Source organism: Balearica regulorum, chromosome 2 (assembly GCF_011004875.1).
Source record: "Balearica regulorum gibbericeps isolate bBalReg1 chromosome 2, bBalReg1.pri, whole genome shotgun sequence".
Classification (NCBI taxonomy): Eukaryota; Metazoa; Chordata; class Aves; order Gruiformes; family Gruidae; genus Balearica; species Balearica regulorum.
Window position 1 is genome coordinate 57,822,665 of NC_046185.1, and position 16,080 is coordinate 57,838,744.

The window sequence follows — 16,080 nt, forward strand, 5'->3', positions numbered from 1 at the left end:
CAAACAGGAGGACGCTATGGTGGTATACACATGCAGAGGAGCTGCATCTGAGATGCATAAGCAACTAAAATTTGGGCATTTGCTATCTTTTTCATCATTTGCTTTTGCAGCCTCAATAAAATTGTGTAAAAATGAATAACACAGAATAAACTTCTGTCATGTATTATGTGCCTTTTCCAGATATAATTCTTGAATCTTTCTGAATGCACAGCTGTCCATTGCCAAACACACTATAAATTGTTGTACGGACCCGCAAGCATTTGAATGGTACAGAGAAGTTTTAACCTAACTTAATGTAAGCCATTTACATGTTCAGACAGAGCATCTTTGTGTGTATTCTTCCAAGCTCTCTTCTTTGTATACAGTGTTATGCTGGTTTGTATTTCGGGTAAACGTTTAGCAGGGCTAACCTATTAATAGCTGGTTTTCCCTACATGAGCAGGCAGCATCCTAAGCTGTCTAAAGGTTAAGAACAGATTTGTCAATGAAACTTCATAGTGGTTATTTGTATTTAAATCAAGTGTTCTCAATTAGTGCCCATGTAAAAGAACTATGTAAAAGAATACAATAGTTATAATGTATCTAATGATCCTTTAGTGGCAGATTATGATCCTGCCTTTATTAGTAGTAGTAATTGCGGTGACAGTGCTGCTGACAGGTTAAGCCATTTCTTACGACAATAGCTTTTGTGCTGTTGCATCAGGATCAGAAATGCAGTTCCTGAAGATTTGCATATTATGAAGAATAGGCTGCAAAGGCATGGAGGCACAGTCTTGTCATTGTGTTTGGTGATGTGGGTGGCAGATTGCTGTAGCTGATTCTGAGCAGGAAGAGCTTGCTTATGGGTAGGTTGAAAGACCTTTAAATGTTTTAGGATTGGTAGGCAAATTGGTTGGCTAGGTGAGTGTTGCTGGAAGTTGTTAAATACTCCAAGCAGCTATAAGCTTTTTAAAACCCTCTTAATGTTTTAAAATGTATAGTGCTGCGTTAGCTAAGCTTGCTGGATTATAGCACTTTTGCATTTGTACTATTGCTACCCTCGGACACTGCTGTGATAGTTCTGCATAGCATTGCACTACATCATTTGGACATTAGCTGAGATTTAAAATTTCAAGGAGGTTGCATTAAGGCATTAAGCTAGAATGGTTCTCTTTAAAAAGAAAAACCAAAAACCAAAACCAAAACAAATGTACCTGTAATTATGCAGATTGGTATGGAAACATGATACCATTGTTGATCTAGCTGAAACTTTAAGCCCAGAGAAAATGTTACCATATTTTAGGAAGTTTTCTCACATTATGCATTTTTATTTCAAAACCAAACTTTTTCTGTCCCGAAGTATGTGAGAAAATACAAATTTCTCAGTAACTTATTATTTTTAAGTGACTTGTTCCAAAATGTCTGCAAGTTCTCTGGACTTTTCAACCTTTCCCCCTTCTCCTTTGTGCACACATTGATGTTTTTATCACCTTTCATCCCAAGTAAAATGATCCTCTGAGATTTCATCCATACTCTTGAACCTTAGCATAGATTAAACAAATATTTGCTCCAAAATATCTAACCCATGTTATACAAACAGCCCAGTGGGTGCTGGAAAAAAACTTTTGCTTTTTAGTAAAAATAGGATTAGTAAAATCATAGGGATTTGACTTTCATTAACTCATGCCATAAAGGTTCCATCAGAATAGCACTGTGATTTTGAGACTAGCAGGGAATAGAATAAGTGAATAAGAGAATAGAAGAAAAAGAGAATAGAGTAAGTAGACTTATTTCCCAGGAAATGGTCACACTATGTTTACAATTGCTTTTCCCCTCTCCCACATAGGTATGCAGATGGAATAGTCATCTCTGTAACTAATCTATCTGCTTAGTCTTCATATCTACCGTTTTATTTGTCCAGAGAAATAAATTCATGTCATGAAAGCATGGAAGTTTAATGGCGACATAAATCTGGTTTTGGAAAGGAACACTTGGGTCAGCAAGTCATGTCTCTTCAATTATGAGCAAACATGTGATAGCTATTTAATCCAAAAGATCATCTGCTTTGCACACATATACTACAAAAATACCTATAGGAAACTTAAGATCCGTACCACGAAAGGCCAAGCTGACCGTGACTCAACAAGTATTTGTTACAAGCAGATGTATAGGTTAAGAATAGATGGATGAGGAAAAAAACACTGTATGGTTGGTTATTCAGTAAGTTTTGATGGTTTATCTGGATTTGCTAGTCCACGCTCATGCAGTCAAGCAAAAGCTGTATTTCTGCAATAAATGTTATTGATACAAATCAGGGTGTGAGAGTGTGTGGGGCTACACACATCTTGGCAACATTATTTGCCAATTTTTACTGATTACTCTTGTGTGTAGTTACATGTTGGGATCTTCAAACAGGGTTAGGAAACAGAGTTACTTGCTATGAATTTACCAGTGCTTCTGGGTATGGGAGTCGTGTTAATGTGCACTCACTGACTGCAGTTACAGAATTCCTTGATTCATGTTAAGGTAGTTGTATGCAAGGATCGTGTTTATTTGTAAAAAAATTCTGTTGGGGGACACCATTGATCATTACTGCAGTCATTCAGAAGAATTAGAGCATAATTTTGAGTTTGAATGCCAATAACTATGTAGACACTTCCTTTTTTTGAAAAACAGCCATTTGCTGAGATGATAGGTAAAACTTGATTTCTCAAGCAGATAACAGTTAAACAGTGAAAAAACTCAAGAGTATCTCTACATTTGTGTCAAGACAGAGGAGCGATACAAGCAAAAGTAAATCATGGATCAGATGTGTTCGTGGTGAATGTAGAGACAATCTAGCTCAGCAGAGGGTTGTCTAATGAACAGGGGTGGAGGCAGGCACGCTGTGGCTGCAAGTGTGGCATGTGCCTCGGAGTTAAAGGTGAGGTTAAGGCACGTCTCACATACGTTCAGTGTCTCACAAGTGGAGTTTTTCCCAGTTTTTCATTCCTGTACAAATAGGGAGATCGTGATAGTTGACCTGAGAATTTACTAATAAATGCAAAATTCTATGTGACATACAAACCCCTTTATAAACTGCAGATAAATGATTTGGCTTTGCTGTTACAGCTGTGCAAGATGTTGGTCAGCATGTTGTAGAGAATCCAGGACATGTCTCCTGTATAGGTTTCCCCCTCTATTTTTTAAAGTAGCAACTCCATCTATAATTCTAGCTGACTTTTTTATTTATTTATGAATTCACTTCTAAATGAGGGTGACATTAGCATGTTTTGTCTGGCTTTATTTAAATCTAGTTAATCTCAAGGACTCACCTAAACAACTGATTAGAACTAATTTACCATTACCTTAAAATGTGAATGTATTACTTTGTTTATACAAATTAAGAGGGGGTGGGGAGGGCAGTCCTTGGGGTGCCCAGCCAAGTGAAACTCCCCATAAATTAGGATACTGTCAGAAAAGCGCCTCCTGTTTTGCTAACAACGTAGCATATCCCCTAACAGAGTCTTGCAAATTCATCAAATGAGAGGTTGTCCTTTTGCTTATTGCAAAAGCATCCGTGTCACTTTGTTTAACAGTGTTATTTGATTTGTGATATGTAAGAATATTTAAACCACATGAGGTTGCTTTATCTTTTAAACGTTATTAGGACCTTACTGGATTTATGTTTGTTTAAATCAGCAACTTCTGCCTCTGGTACTGACAGATGGATGTGTGTGCAGTGCTGCCATGCAAGTCTCTCGTCATAGAAAGGGATTTCTAGTCAGAAAAGACAAGTAATAAACATGTGAATTAACTTACCAATAAGGATCTAAATGGAAACCCTGAGCTGATAGGGGTAGCCAGAGCAGAGATTCCCCTTTCACTCTTGCTTCCTTGCGGGACATGGATGAGGAATAACTAGCTTGGATAACAAATAACTAGCTTGAATGAAAGAGGATTGTCCTCTTTCTTCAACACAATCATACTGCAAATCTGCTTTTCACCTGATGCTTTTCTGCACAGGCTTCCCAGGAGCATCTGGCTCCTTCTTGGAGCTAATCCTCCCCTTCACAAATGCTTTCTCAGGGCAAAAGGCTATCATCGTCATTTCTGTGGGCTGCTGCGTGCAGTTTTTCTCTGGAAAACATTTCTTTCTCTTCAGACCTTATCACCATTAGTCCATAGTCTTCTACCACATCACTTCACCTGCTTTCTCCCTTTCGCTGCTTGCCTGTGCCTCGCAGAGATGGGGCAGGTTGTGGTTTGTGAGAAGTTGGTTTGTCAGGTGAGTTGCACGGTGACGGCTGCCAAGTAAAGGAGTATGGCATGGGAATGGGGACAGCAAACTGGGTCAGGGAGCCGGGGAACTACTCGGAGCATTGCCGTGCCCCTCAGCAGTGCCTGACCCTCTCCTGCATCAGTGAGTTTGTCCTTAATGTCGATTCAGGCTCAGGTCCGCAGTCACTGAGGAAATGCATACCTCACCTTGTCTGGCATCTCTCCCATTCCCGCTGCTTAAAACAGAAGTGCTCCTCTCGAAATTCTAATGACTTTTTTTGGATCATGGGTTTAAACAAAAGGATAAAGGTTAGAATTTGTAGCATGACATTCACTTCTCTGCAAAGCATGTGCTGTGTATTTTCTAGACCCTTAGTCAGTATTTTTAAGTCAGTTAGAGTCGTAATTTTTTGGTTGCTGGTTCATGTATCTTATAAAAATCCAAATGCAGCCTTCCAGGGAGTGTGTACTTTTGTGTTAATATTTGACATCTGCAGGGAGACAAACTTACCAAGAATTTATTACCAGAGAGAAATAATTATTTTTCTTGAATATCTATGCAAATACCAATTTATTTTTCTCTTTTCAGATCACGGTTTGACAATGAGGTGGAGTAAAACCCATGGGTACTAGTGAGTTACGTATCCTAATGTGCAGCGGTGGGCTACATGAAAAAGAGAGGTCAGTGAGGAGAAGCAGGTCAGGTCACCACAGTGCTACCCACCTAGTGCAGTGCCCATACTTGAGGACAGTGACAGTGGAGAGTTCGGAGACCCCTGTGAAAGCTGAGGCAGGAGGAGTGGCAAGCAGGAAGAATCTCTTTTCCATTTGCTGAGCTCCCCCCTAAGCTTTTGTTTACATTCGTCTTTCCATTTGCTCTTGTTTTGAGAAACAGAACCAAAGCCACGATAGAGGCTGTGCAAAGGGAAGATGGTCGCAAAGGGTCTGCAGGGTTTCTGTAGAGAAATTTTCTCCACCTCTACCTAACATTTCAAGAAAAAACTCTGCATCAATCCTGATCTGGATCAGAGGGGCAAGGAGCAACTGGGTCTCTGGAGCTGTATCTGTAGGAACTCCCCATTAATTCTCACTGGGGTTTTTTCCCTCTTCAGCCCAAACAGACTGGGCATGAGAAACAAGACTGTGACTTGCAGGACAAGTAGGGGATCAGGTCCAGCCAGCACAGGTTCATGAAAGGCAGGTCGTCCTTGACCAGCCTGATCTCCTTCTATGACCAGGTGACCCGCCTAGTGGATGAGGGAAAGGCTGTGGACGTTATCTATCTATCTGGACTTCAGTAAAGCCGTCAATGCTGTCTCCCACAGCATTCTCCTAGAGAAGCTGGTGGCTCATGGCTTAGACAGGTGCACTCTTTGCTGAGTAAAAAACTGGCTGGAAGGCTGAGCCCAGAGAGTTGTGGTGAATGGAGTTAAATCCAGTTGGTGGCTGGTCACAAGCGGTGTTCCCCAGGGCTCAGTCTTGGGTCCAGTCTTGTTTAATATCTTTATCAATCATCTGGACGAGCGGATTGAGTGCGCCCTCAATAAGTTTGCAGATGACACCAAATTGGGTGGGAGTGTTAATCTGCTGAAGGGTAGGAAGGCTCTGCAGAGGGATCTGGACAAGCTGGATCGATGGTCTGAGGCCAGTTGTATGAGGTTTAACAAGGCCAAGTGCCAGGTCCTGCACTTGGGTCACAACAACCCCATGCAATGCTACAGGCTTGGGGAAGAGTGGCTGGAAAGCTGCCTGGCAGAAAAGGACCTGGGGATGTTGGTTGACAGCTGGCTGAACACGAGCCAGCACTGTGCCCAGGTGGCCAAGAAGGCCAATAGCATCCTGGCTTGTATCAGGAATAGTGTGGCCAGCAGGAGTAGAGAAGTGATCGTCTCCCTTTACTCGGCTCTGGTGACGCTGCACCTCGAGTACTACGTTCAGTTTTGGGCCCCTCACTACAAGAAGGACATTGAGCTGCTGGAGCTTGTCCAGAGATGGGCAGCAAAGCTGGTAAAGGGACTGGACCACAGGTCTTATGAGGAGTGGCTGAGGGAAATGGGGTTGATTAGCCTGGAGAAGAGGAGGCTGAGGGGAGACCTTATCGCTCTCTACAACTACCTCAAAGGAGGTTGTAGCCAGGTGGGTGTTACTTCTCCCAAGTAACTAGCAAAAGGACAAGAGGAAATGGTCTCAATTTGCGTCAGGGGAGATTTGCATTGGATATTAGGAAAAATTTCTTCACTGAAAGAGTGGTCAGGCATTGGAACAGGCTGCCCAGAGAGGTGGTGGAGTTGCCATTCCTGGAGGTGTTCAAAAAGTGTGTAGACGTGGCACTTCGGGACATGGGTTAGTAGACATGGTGGTGTTGGGTCGACAGTTGGACTTGATGATCCTAGAGGTCTTTTCCAACCTTAAAGATTCTACGATTCTATGACTTTGTGGCAGAGGTGGCCACCCAGTATGGCTGTTTCCCTGAACTTAGCGTCAGCTAGGTTGTCAATTCTCTTCCATTCAAGAATGTAAACATAGCCTCACGCAAGTGACTTGGGCTCCCCAACGTTCAGCCTGAGGCTCACAAACAATGCAAGCTGACGTGGGAACTCACAAGAGAAAGCAGGAAATAAAGGTGTCTCTGGTTTCCCTCCAGGAGGGCTTATGCTGTATTGCCTGGTTTCACAATGGGACGACACCAAGTTTGAGCACAAAGCAGAAAATGAATCTTATTTTTGCACACACATACCCACTCAGTGTGTATTTATATTTATATATATGTGCATATAAAAATATATGCATGTATACGTATGTGGCTTGATCAGGTGGGGCAGAAACAATGTGAAATACCTTATTTTCAGGAGGACCAGGGACTTGAGGAGGATGCCATGTTGGTTGTCTGGGAAGAGAGGGGAAGAGCAGGAAGAATCTCCTTTCCCTTGTCCAAGATTTTGTTTTTATTCACATATACGATTTGTACTAGAAGCTGGTTTGGTAAAGCAGCATTGCTGAAACCTTTTATAGAGGCAGGTATTTGGATTATGCTCGCACTTTAGGTTTATCTGTGTGCAGAGGAGACATATATTCATGGGATAGCTGTGATTTCTCTCTGGGAAAAAAAAAATTAAAAAATGCTGTGTCCAAAGGGGGTGAAAGCTTCTCTTGTGTTTATTATTGCTTCTAGGATCTTGTAGTTTCAAATGTGTCAGGATAAGTGCTGTATTTGGGAAAAGCAAAGGGAGGGTTGGGAATATAATTACAGCCAAAAGTTCTTTCTGGGCACAGGTTGCTTGCGCGTGTCATTCTTGAACTGTGTGATCTTTTCTCAGGAGGAAGAGACCCAAAAGGGTCATGGGGTTTTTTGAGGGGGAGAGAGGAAATGAGAAACACTTTCCCTCTTTTGGAGAAAGGTAAAAGCAGGATATACCAGGATCCTGTCAAATCCTATTTATTGGCACCGAGCCTTTTCAAAGCTGGGAACAAATCTGCACTAAAAATCCCAACGTTAGTACACGCAGGAAGAAAACTGCTGCGGAGAGGAGGGGAAAAAACAAGGCAGATTCAGCTCCTAGGACTGACTGACACTAGCCAGATTTGGGACCTAGGTCCCAAACTGAGGTATTTACATAGGAAATAAATATGGCTACGCACATCTTGTGCATCATAAATTACAGCTTCTGACACTGAAGAACTATGAAAATCCAGACCCAGTTAGTGATTTCTAGCCAAGCCTGTTCAGTTTTGAGCCTTCATAGGGCTGCAGCAGAGAGCAAACATGACTGCGCTTCACGAAAGCTGTTCATCGTGTATCCCGTGCCTGACAGCCTCCAAAGCCAGCAGTCACCCTGAATTGTGCTTCCAAACCTACCTGTATGTGAGGCGGGTTTTGCCCCTCCAGACAGGAAAACACTAATAGGAAAAAACCAGTCTATCCTAAAAAATGCAGTTCAGTAACGCTTGAAAATGCGTATTTTGGCCTAGCAGATCCTGTTGATTTTTATCTGTAGTGTGTCGTGTTTTCCCCTGTCCCCTGCCTGTGTAAGAGGGAAAATAAAACAGCTTCCAGAGTCTAGATCAAGCAGTACCATAAAAACACATATCTGGCACTTTAATTCAATATTCTCCTGAAAACTCCATGTACCCAACTACAGGTGGAACAGTACCTGTTTCTTTTCTGGATCCTGCCCTTTTCACCTTCCTATGGTGTGCGCTCAGAGTAGAAAGTACCAGTTCCTCTTCCTCGATCCAGCACTTCCCACCTGAGTGAGAAAGCAATTGAGAAAACCTAAATGCTTCTGCTTGTAAAATCTAGTTTCTTTTTGTCACGTGCATCTCAAGACTTTTTAGATAAAGGTGATATTTTGTTTGATTGAAGTTGATGGAAATCTCTCTTTGACTTTAGTCAGGACCAGGATTTCGCACACATACGTAGGTATCAAAATACTAATTTTTCAATAATCTGTCTTCGAAAGTCTGGGGGAATAGTAATATTTGGAGATAAAGGCTGAAAATATTTTGGGCTTCAGAGGTGGTGTGTCCATCCTTCTATTAGTGCTCTTGTGAATCGGGGAACTCGTTCGGGTAGCGCGGGTGGAAGTTTAGGAAGAACCAGATGCTGAACTGCTTCTGTGCTGAGATGCCAGTTTGCAAGGCGAGGGATTTGAAGCAGGAAGGAATACCTGTAATGTTGTCTAGCTTGATGTTTCATTTCAGAACCTAAAATGGAGGTAAATGAAGGAACCAACATACAGTTTCTTGCTGAGATTGGTGGTGGTGGTGGTATTAGCATGTATGTTATCATGTTCGGATTAAACATTATTGCGAGCTATTGGGACAGCTTCGTTTTTCTCATTCAGCCAATATAGTTTGGAATATTCTAAGGAAAAAACCACCTGTGCGCTGCTGTGACAACTTGTGGAAAGGGACGCTTTGTTTATTAGTAAGTCAACGCGTGGTGTTTGTGCATATGCGTGCATTTTATATAGGTGTACATACGTACGCCCATCCGATTGCGGGCGGCGTGCCCTCCCGGCAGGCTCTCCCCGCTTTCCCGCCCCGGTGGCCCTGGCACGCTCCCGGTTCTTCTCCCGCAGGTCGGTGCGGATGGCAGCCATCACCTGTGGCAGCCTGGGATTTCAGTCCCAGCAGTGCCAAACCTTGCTCTGGTAGCAGCCAGGCTCTTCCAGTACCGCCGAGGAACGCGGGGAAAGATCGGGGCGGGGGGGGGGGGAACCAACCAAACCTCTCAATCGCCCGCCGTAAGGCCGCAGGCAGGGGGGCCGGGCCGGCGGGGAGGGGGGGGGGGCGACTGGGCCCGGAGGCCGCGGGTCCCGCGGAGGCGATGCCAGATCCAGGTTTTCGCGGCAGCAGCGCTGCCGGGGCGCGAGGGCCGAGGCTGCCGTGCGCGGCGGCGCTGGGGCGCGGTGCGGGGCGGTGGCGGGGGCGGCGGGGGGCGGCCCGGGGAGGGGAGGGGGGGGGGGCGGGCGGGCAGCGGGAGGCGCGGGCCCCGCGGAGCCGCCTGGCCGCGGCCCCGCAGGATCCAGGTAGATCGGTCCGGCTTTTACCTTTCTCCTTCGGCTTCCCTGCGCGTAGGGCTGGTATAGCCGGGCTGTTTCCTGGTCTCGCAGAAAGAGGCAGTGCTGAGTTAGGAAGACAAAAATAGACCTTTACAGAGAAATATAGGGATTGTGTGCGCGGTGGGGAGGGAGAGAGGAGAGCGGCACCCGGCTGGTTTCCAGGAGGAGCCCTTTCCTCCCTCTCGTTGCATGTTAGGCATTTTTGCACAGATTTCTTTCTCCCCCCCACCCCCTCCCTGCCGGGGCACGGTTACCTCCGCCGCCTGCTCTCCGCATCTCTTCGGGGGAGCAAACCAACCAACTCCGCTGCGATCAGAAAGCGGCTAGAGACCATTTTCTGTGAGCAAGCCGGGGGGGGGGAAGAAGAAGAGAAGAGAAACCGTCGCAGGGACACACGGATATAAAGACTTGTCTTCTGCCTTTCCCCCCCTCCCCTCCCCTCCTCCCCCCTTGTAAATACTAAATCTGTAAAGGCAGCGGTTTGACATCCATCCTAAGCATCGGCTATGGGGTGTTTGGGCAACAGCAAAACGGAGGATCAGCGTATCGATGAGAAAGCGCAGCGAGAAGCCAACAAAAAAATAGAGAAGCAGTTGCAGAAAGAGAGGCTGGCTTATAAAGCGACACACCGCTTGCTCCTGCTGGGTAAGGAGGAAGGGGGCAGAGGTGGGGGACGGGGAGAGGAGGGCGAGGAAGGGGGGGCATCTGCCCCAGCCCGCCCGGGCGGCAGGGCGCAGCGGAGAGGGGAGATGGTGTGTGCGCCTTAGGTATGAAAAACGTAGGCTGTTGTATTGAGCAATATGCGAGACGTCCGCAGCTCCAGCTCAGCGCCTCAGCCACATGGATGCATACATACAGAAATGCTGCCGGAGGTGGGAGATGCTGTCGCGTCCAAAAAAACAAAACAAAAAAAAAAAAAAAATCAACCACACCCCCCCCCCCCCAAAAAAAAAAAATCCACCCCAAACCCCCAGCTTGAACCGCGTATCACAATGTTCTCCCTTCTTTCTCTTTTAGGGGCTGGTGAGTCAGGAAAAAGCACTATTGTGAAACAAATGCGAATCCTACATGTCAATGGATTTAATTCAGAGTAAGGATTATTGACACTTTGTGACTTATTTTTCGTTAAATGTTGGAAACAGGTTATCACACGGCAGGCTAGGAAATTTCTCCTCTCATCCCCCGTGTTTTGGTGGCTTGACACTGCGTTCTGGGGAGGGAGAGGAGGAAGGGGAGCGAGAATAAGGAAATTACTGCTATTGTATATTTGCATTTTCTCCTTCTGGCCCCTTTACTGTATTTTACACTGTTGCTACTGCAGCGCTTGACAGGCCCCTGTGTAGCAACAACATGGCGACTACTTTTTACATAGGAGCAAATAACTAAATATTGCATCTGTAATATAAAAATACATGTCAAGTCGTACTCAGGATGACAGTGGCTGCTGTTTTTCCGGTATTGGGGTTAGGGTAAAACTGAAACTAATTTTGCACGTTTGCTAGAAATCATTCTGTTTTCTGAGGCTACATCATTTTTTCTCTGAAGAACTCTTTGCCAGAAATTACTATTAATCCATAGCGTTAATTTTACATATCTGTTGGCCTCCAACTACGTATTGTTAATTTAGAGCATGTTTACAGCATGCTGTAGAAATGAAAGAATGACTTCCAGTTCCATCAGGGGAGGCTTTGCAGATGTGGCTATGATTGTCTGATTTTAAAAAAAATATCAGGGATGAATGTGCATTGCTCGTCATACTGTGCAAGAAAAGGGATAAGGGGAAAAATAGATTTATCTTGCTGTTCTTTTCTGTTAGTATGTTGTAATGGTTGAAGAGCAGATAAACAAGCGATCAGTGAAAAACAAATGCAACTGACTGAACTGCTTTGGAAGAAAAAATCAAAGTGTTAATATTTCTGTTTTAATGCAGAGAAAAGAAACAGAAAATACTGGATATTCGGAAAAATGTTAAAGATGCGATTGTGGTAAGAACACACTTTATACTGTTCTTAAATGCTTGGGTGTACTGGAAATAAGGATAAGGATTGTGCTCTCCAAGATTGTGCTGAGAGAAATCCCATTTTGCTGATCAGATTGGCTTATCTTCTATTGATCCTGTATCCTAGATTTATCCAGATTAATGTATTTGTTTTTGTTTTATCCCATTCTAGACTATAGTTTCAGCTATGAGCACTTTAATACCCCCAGTTCCATTGGCCAACCCCGAAAACCAATTTCGAATGGACTACATCAAGAGTATAGCTCCTCTTTCTGACTTTGACTATACGCAGGTAAGAATAGAAACCACTGATTTATTCTGCTTCAATGGGGAACGCGTTGCTTCACTTTCATTTAGTGAAACGTTGCTTTTTTTCACTTTTTGGAAGATGGCCATGGGAGGAAGAGCTTATGCCAGCATCACCATTAGGTTAACTTTCTTACATGACTCTGGTGGTTGCACCTGTTTTAGTGGTGCAAGGTTTTGTTGGTACTGATTTATTTGCTGCTGTCTGTAATTGCTGTTTTTGCATTCAGTTTTTCTCTTCAAAATTTCTGATACAATTATACATTGACCCTTCAACTAAGGTTTTGTTGAAAGCTGGTTTCCTATGTGGAATTAGATGCAGGATATCAGTCTGAGGAGTTACAGTCTACCTACAGAAAGGGATATAAAGGAAATAAAAGAATAGAGTGGCCCCAGTGGTGTTTTCCATACTTACTGTACTTGAGAGTGGAAACTTGTGTAAACCGTGGTCAAGTAAGGTGGTTTGCTTCCTTATGTATTTATTGTAGTAGACATGAGCAGTGGTTTACTTGTATGTAAATTTTGCCATCTTTTGATATGGGATCATTAGAAAATTAAGGATTTCTGTGTAGAGGCTACTCTTTAGTAGACAAATGAGAGGTACCTTTGGGATTAACTTGCATAAGCATCTTATGTTTGATTATTTTTATCTTTTTTATGTTATTATTTATAGGAAAATGCATAGAATGTTTTATATTTTATGCATGACATGAAAGCAAGTGCATACACATTCTGAATATTATAAGGAATTTTATATTTGCAGTAGCACAAATTTTAATTTGCCTTAAAATGATACTGAGAGCAATTTGTTATGGATACAGTAAGGACTAAAAAAAAAAATCTTCATTCATTGGCTAAATGATTGAGAGTTGTTCATGCTATCAATATTACCAAAGAAGCCATTTACAATAGAGTGTCTTTAGGTTATTATAGCTTCAGGGTGGAAGGGGGAGAAGGGGAAGAGTCGTTTCTTTATTATATGACTCATATCTCTGGTGTGTGGTTTTGCCTCTGGTAAACCTACCACTTTGAAGGTTCAAGATAAAGAAAAAATATCAGACATCTTGTACAGTTAGAATTTAACACAGAATGCAGATGTTAAGAAAACGACTGCAAGGTACACCCACATATTGCATAATTGCTCACTTGGTAGATGTAAGGTAGTGAAAATGAGAGACTCTTTTTAGAAATGGAATGCGAGTTTGACATGAAATATTTGTCTTATGCAGGTATTGCAGTTCTGAGGCATTTGTTGCTTATGTTATGTGGGGTTTTGGGGTTTTTTTTTCCTTGAATTTTGACCCTTATATATTTGGGCAAAATAAATGGTGGCATATATCCTTTGCAATTCTCTATAAAACATCTGATTTTTTGAGTTTCTGGCATAAAAGTAAACTAAAGTGGATTTTTCATAGAGCTGGAGATTTTTTTTTTATTGTTTACAAAATTTCTCCTTTTTCATAGAAGCTGACTATATCTGGTCAAATTTGACTCACTGATATTTTATAGAGGGGAAAACTTATTCTTCTTGGAGGGGAGAAAGAATAGGACACAGTGGACTGTGAAAAAAAGGCGATAATTCATTTGAAATCTTGATTCAAAGTCCATTTTGGTTTAAAATTTAAAAAATAACTTTTTTAATTAGGTAGGATTTCTGATAATACCATCACATTATTTGAAATAATGTCAAATAATAGTCCTAATTAAAAAAAAAAAGTTGTTGCAAGCTGAAAAAAAAGGAGAAAAATCTAGTGCTGGTTTAGAAGTGAATGTATTTTATATGTTGCTTTCATATTTTCCCTCCTGTTTTCTCCTCTGCTCAATTCCTAGGTTTGTTTTTTGTAAAATGTATAGTCTGGCTAGATTTTTTTAATTATTATTAATTTTTATTTATTTTTGTTGACTTACTTAGTATGTTATTTCTCTCCAGGAATATGTGTGAGCAAGAGAGATTGAAAAAAAAAAATGTGTTATGTGCTTCAGGGCTTGATTCTACTCCTGTTTAAGTCAATGATAACTTAAAGTAAAATTACATTTCCAGCTGAAATAACTTTTGACCCATTTAGTATTTTTTGATAAGGACAAATATAAAAATAAATACTTGGATAGTAATCGGTTACACATCCTTTTCTAAGCATTCCTGATTCTCTGATTAATAGCTGATGTATGGAATGAGGCCTTCTGAGCCAGAGAAACCAATACAGTACTTAGTAGCAGACATTCAGGACTTGCAGTTCTATCATCCCTGCTTAAAAAGAGTGGTAAAGGAAAAAATGCTGACTTAGGCAGCGCTTAGGTGTTGCCTCTGGGGCAAATTTGACACATTCTAAAAATGTGACAAAGGTTTTACCCTTCTTCCTTTGAGTGAGGGAGGAGGCAATTTTAGGGTTTTTAACAATATGGATGGTAATGAGCTGTTAAAAACATAGCACTATGAATTACAGATGTGTTATTTTTTGGATGATGCTAGCCACTAATCTCTGTCGTAAAAATCGATGTATTTTAGTTGAAGGTGCATTTCAAAAACATTGGATGGGAAAATGACTGCACTGTGTCATGAGTCTTTAAAGAGAGATCCCTGATGAAATGCAAAAAACTTCACTGATGGCACAATATGACCAACACTCATGAGGCGCTAATTTAAATATATTTGTGACATATTGGGTATGCTTGTATATGTATTATTAAATTGCATACAAATTAGCTAATATGCATTTAATTGTGAAAATTGTCCTTTAAAATAAGTGGATTTGGAAATACTGATTTCCTGTGGGTGAAATCATGCTTTTAATTGCAATTTATGACTGAAATTCCAAGAACTTGACTAAGAATGGGATTCACATTTAGACTCAGATATGTATTTTGGGTTTTTGTTTGCCTGTTTTTTTAATTACGTAGCGCTCTGCAAAATGTAAGCAGAACATCTTACTTAGTAGTGATACAATTTTTGAAACAAATGGTTTTCCCTTTGCAGCCTTTTAACATTCCTTTAAGAGTCTGTGGAGTGCCTCTCCCCCAATAGTTTTACTTACTTTTAAAAAATTATTCTTTAATTTGGTTTATTTATGCTACCTTGATGATTTATCTAGTTAGTTGATATAAAAGAAAATCAAAGGTATCTTGATTTCTTTTATAATTTTTATGTTGCCTTCCATTACTTTTATTGAAGGACTGTACAATTTTTACAAAAAAATTCCTGGGTGACTGATGCAGTCTAATTCTATAAATCATAAGATTTAAGGCTAGACTTTTTACAGAGTTAATAAATGTGAACAAGGCAAGTGTCCACTGTAGTTTCTTCCCTGAAGTTAGGAAAGGAATCAAGATAAATTTTCATCTGATGACTAGTTTAGGCATTATCTTAGTTCCATATTCCAGGGTGGAATCAGCAGGAGGGCTTTAAAAGTGAAATGGAAGCACGCACGTTATATCGGAAAGGATTTTTTTATTATTTTTGGCAAAGTGTTGATTGATATTTGCTAAAGTTAACAGGAATTGACCTGCGCCATTTTTAATCCTTTATTGATGGGGATTTATTTTGTCCTTTGTGAATCACAGTGAACATATTAAGGGCATATTATGCTGGTAGCTGTGGAAAAACATGGTGTATTATGTAAGTGTGTGTTTACTCAAGTTCAGTTGTCTTTATTAAAGTATTGGAATTTTGTGGGCACTACAAAGCTGCTCGGTGCATAATTCCTTTCCCCCAAAAATGTAGTCAAATTAAGTTGCTTTTTATAATATATGTCTTGGATCAAGCTCATCTGTTCAGTTATGTGTAGGGATATAGCAGGTAGTCAGGTGCCACCAAACTATGCAGTCAAGTGGTTGATTATATGAACCCGTTACCAGTGAACGTGAATCATTTGCTTAATAGAGAATATGTAAACACTTCACCCAGGTTTTGGGGAGCGGGGAAAGTTTTCAAATGATTCATTTTCCTTTGCGAAAAATGGTTTAGAGAGGCAAAGT

At 41.7% G+C, this 16,080-nt stretch overlaps 1 protein-coding gene across 4 annotated transcripts in view; it reads left to right on the forward strand.

The window, feature by feature from the left end:
- GNAL (G protein subunit alpha L) overlaps window positions 1-16,080 on the forward strand; it is a 211,814-nt gene that overhangs the window by 75,768 nt on the left and 119,966 nt on the right. The window contains exons 1-5 of one of the 4 annotated variants that reach the window (XM_075744486.1): window positions 9,754-9,770; window positions 10,277-10,448; window positions 10,821-10,893; window positions 11,734-11,788; window positions 11,975-12,094. In XM_075744486.1, coding sequence (XP_075600601.1) covers window positions 10,310-10,448; window positions 10,821-10,893; window positions 11,734-11,788; window positions 11,975-12,094 — 387 coding nt within the window. In that variant the 5' untranslated portion in view covers window positions 9,754-9,770; window positions 10,277-10,309. Of the gene's footprint in view, window positions 1-9,697; window positions 10,449-10,608; window positions 10,676-10,820; window positions 10,894-11,733; window positions 11,789-11,974; window positions 12,095-16,080 lie in introns of those variants that run through there. The other 3 variants (XM_075744485.1, XM_075744487.1, XM_075744484.1) reach the window with 3 other exon arrangements.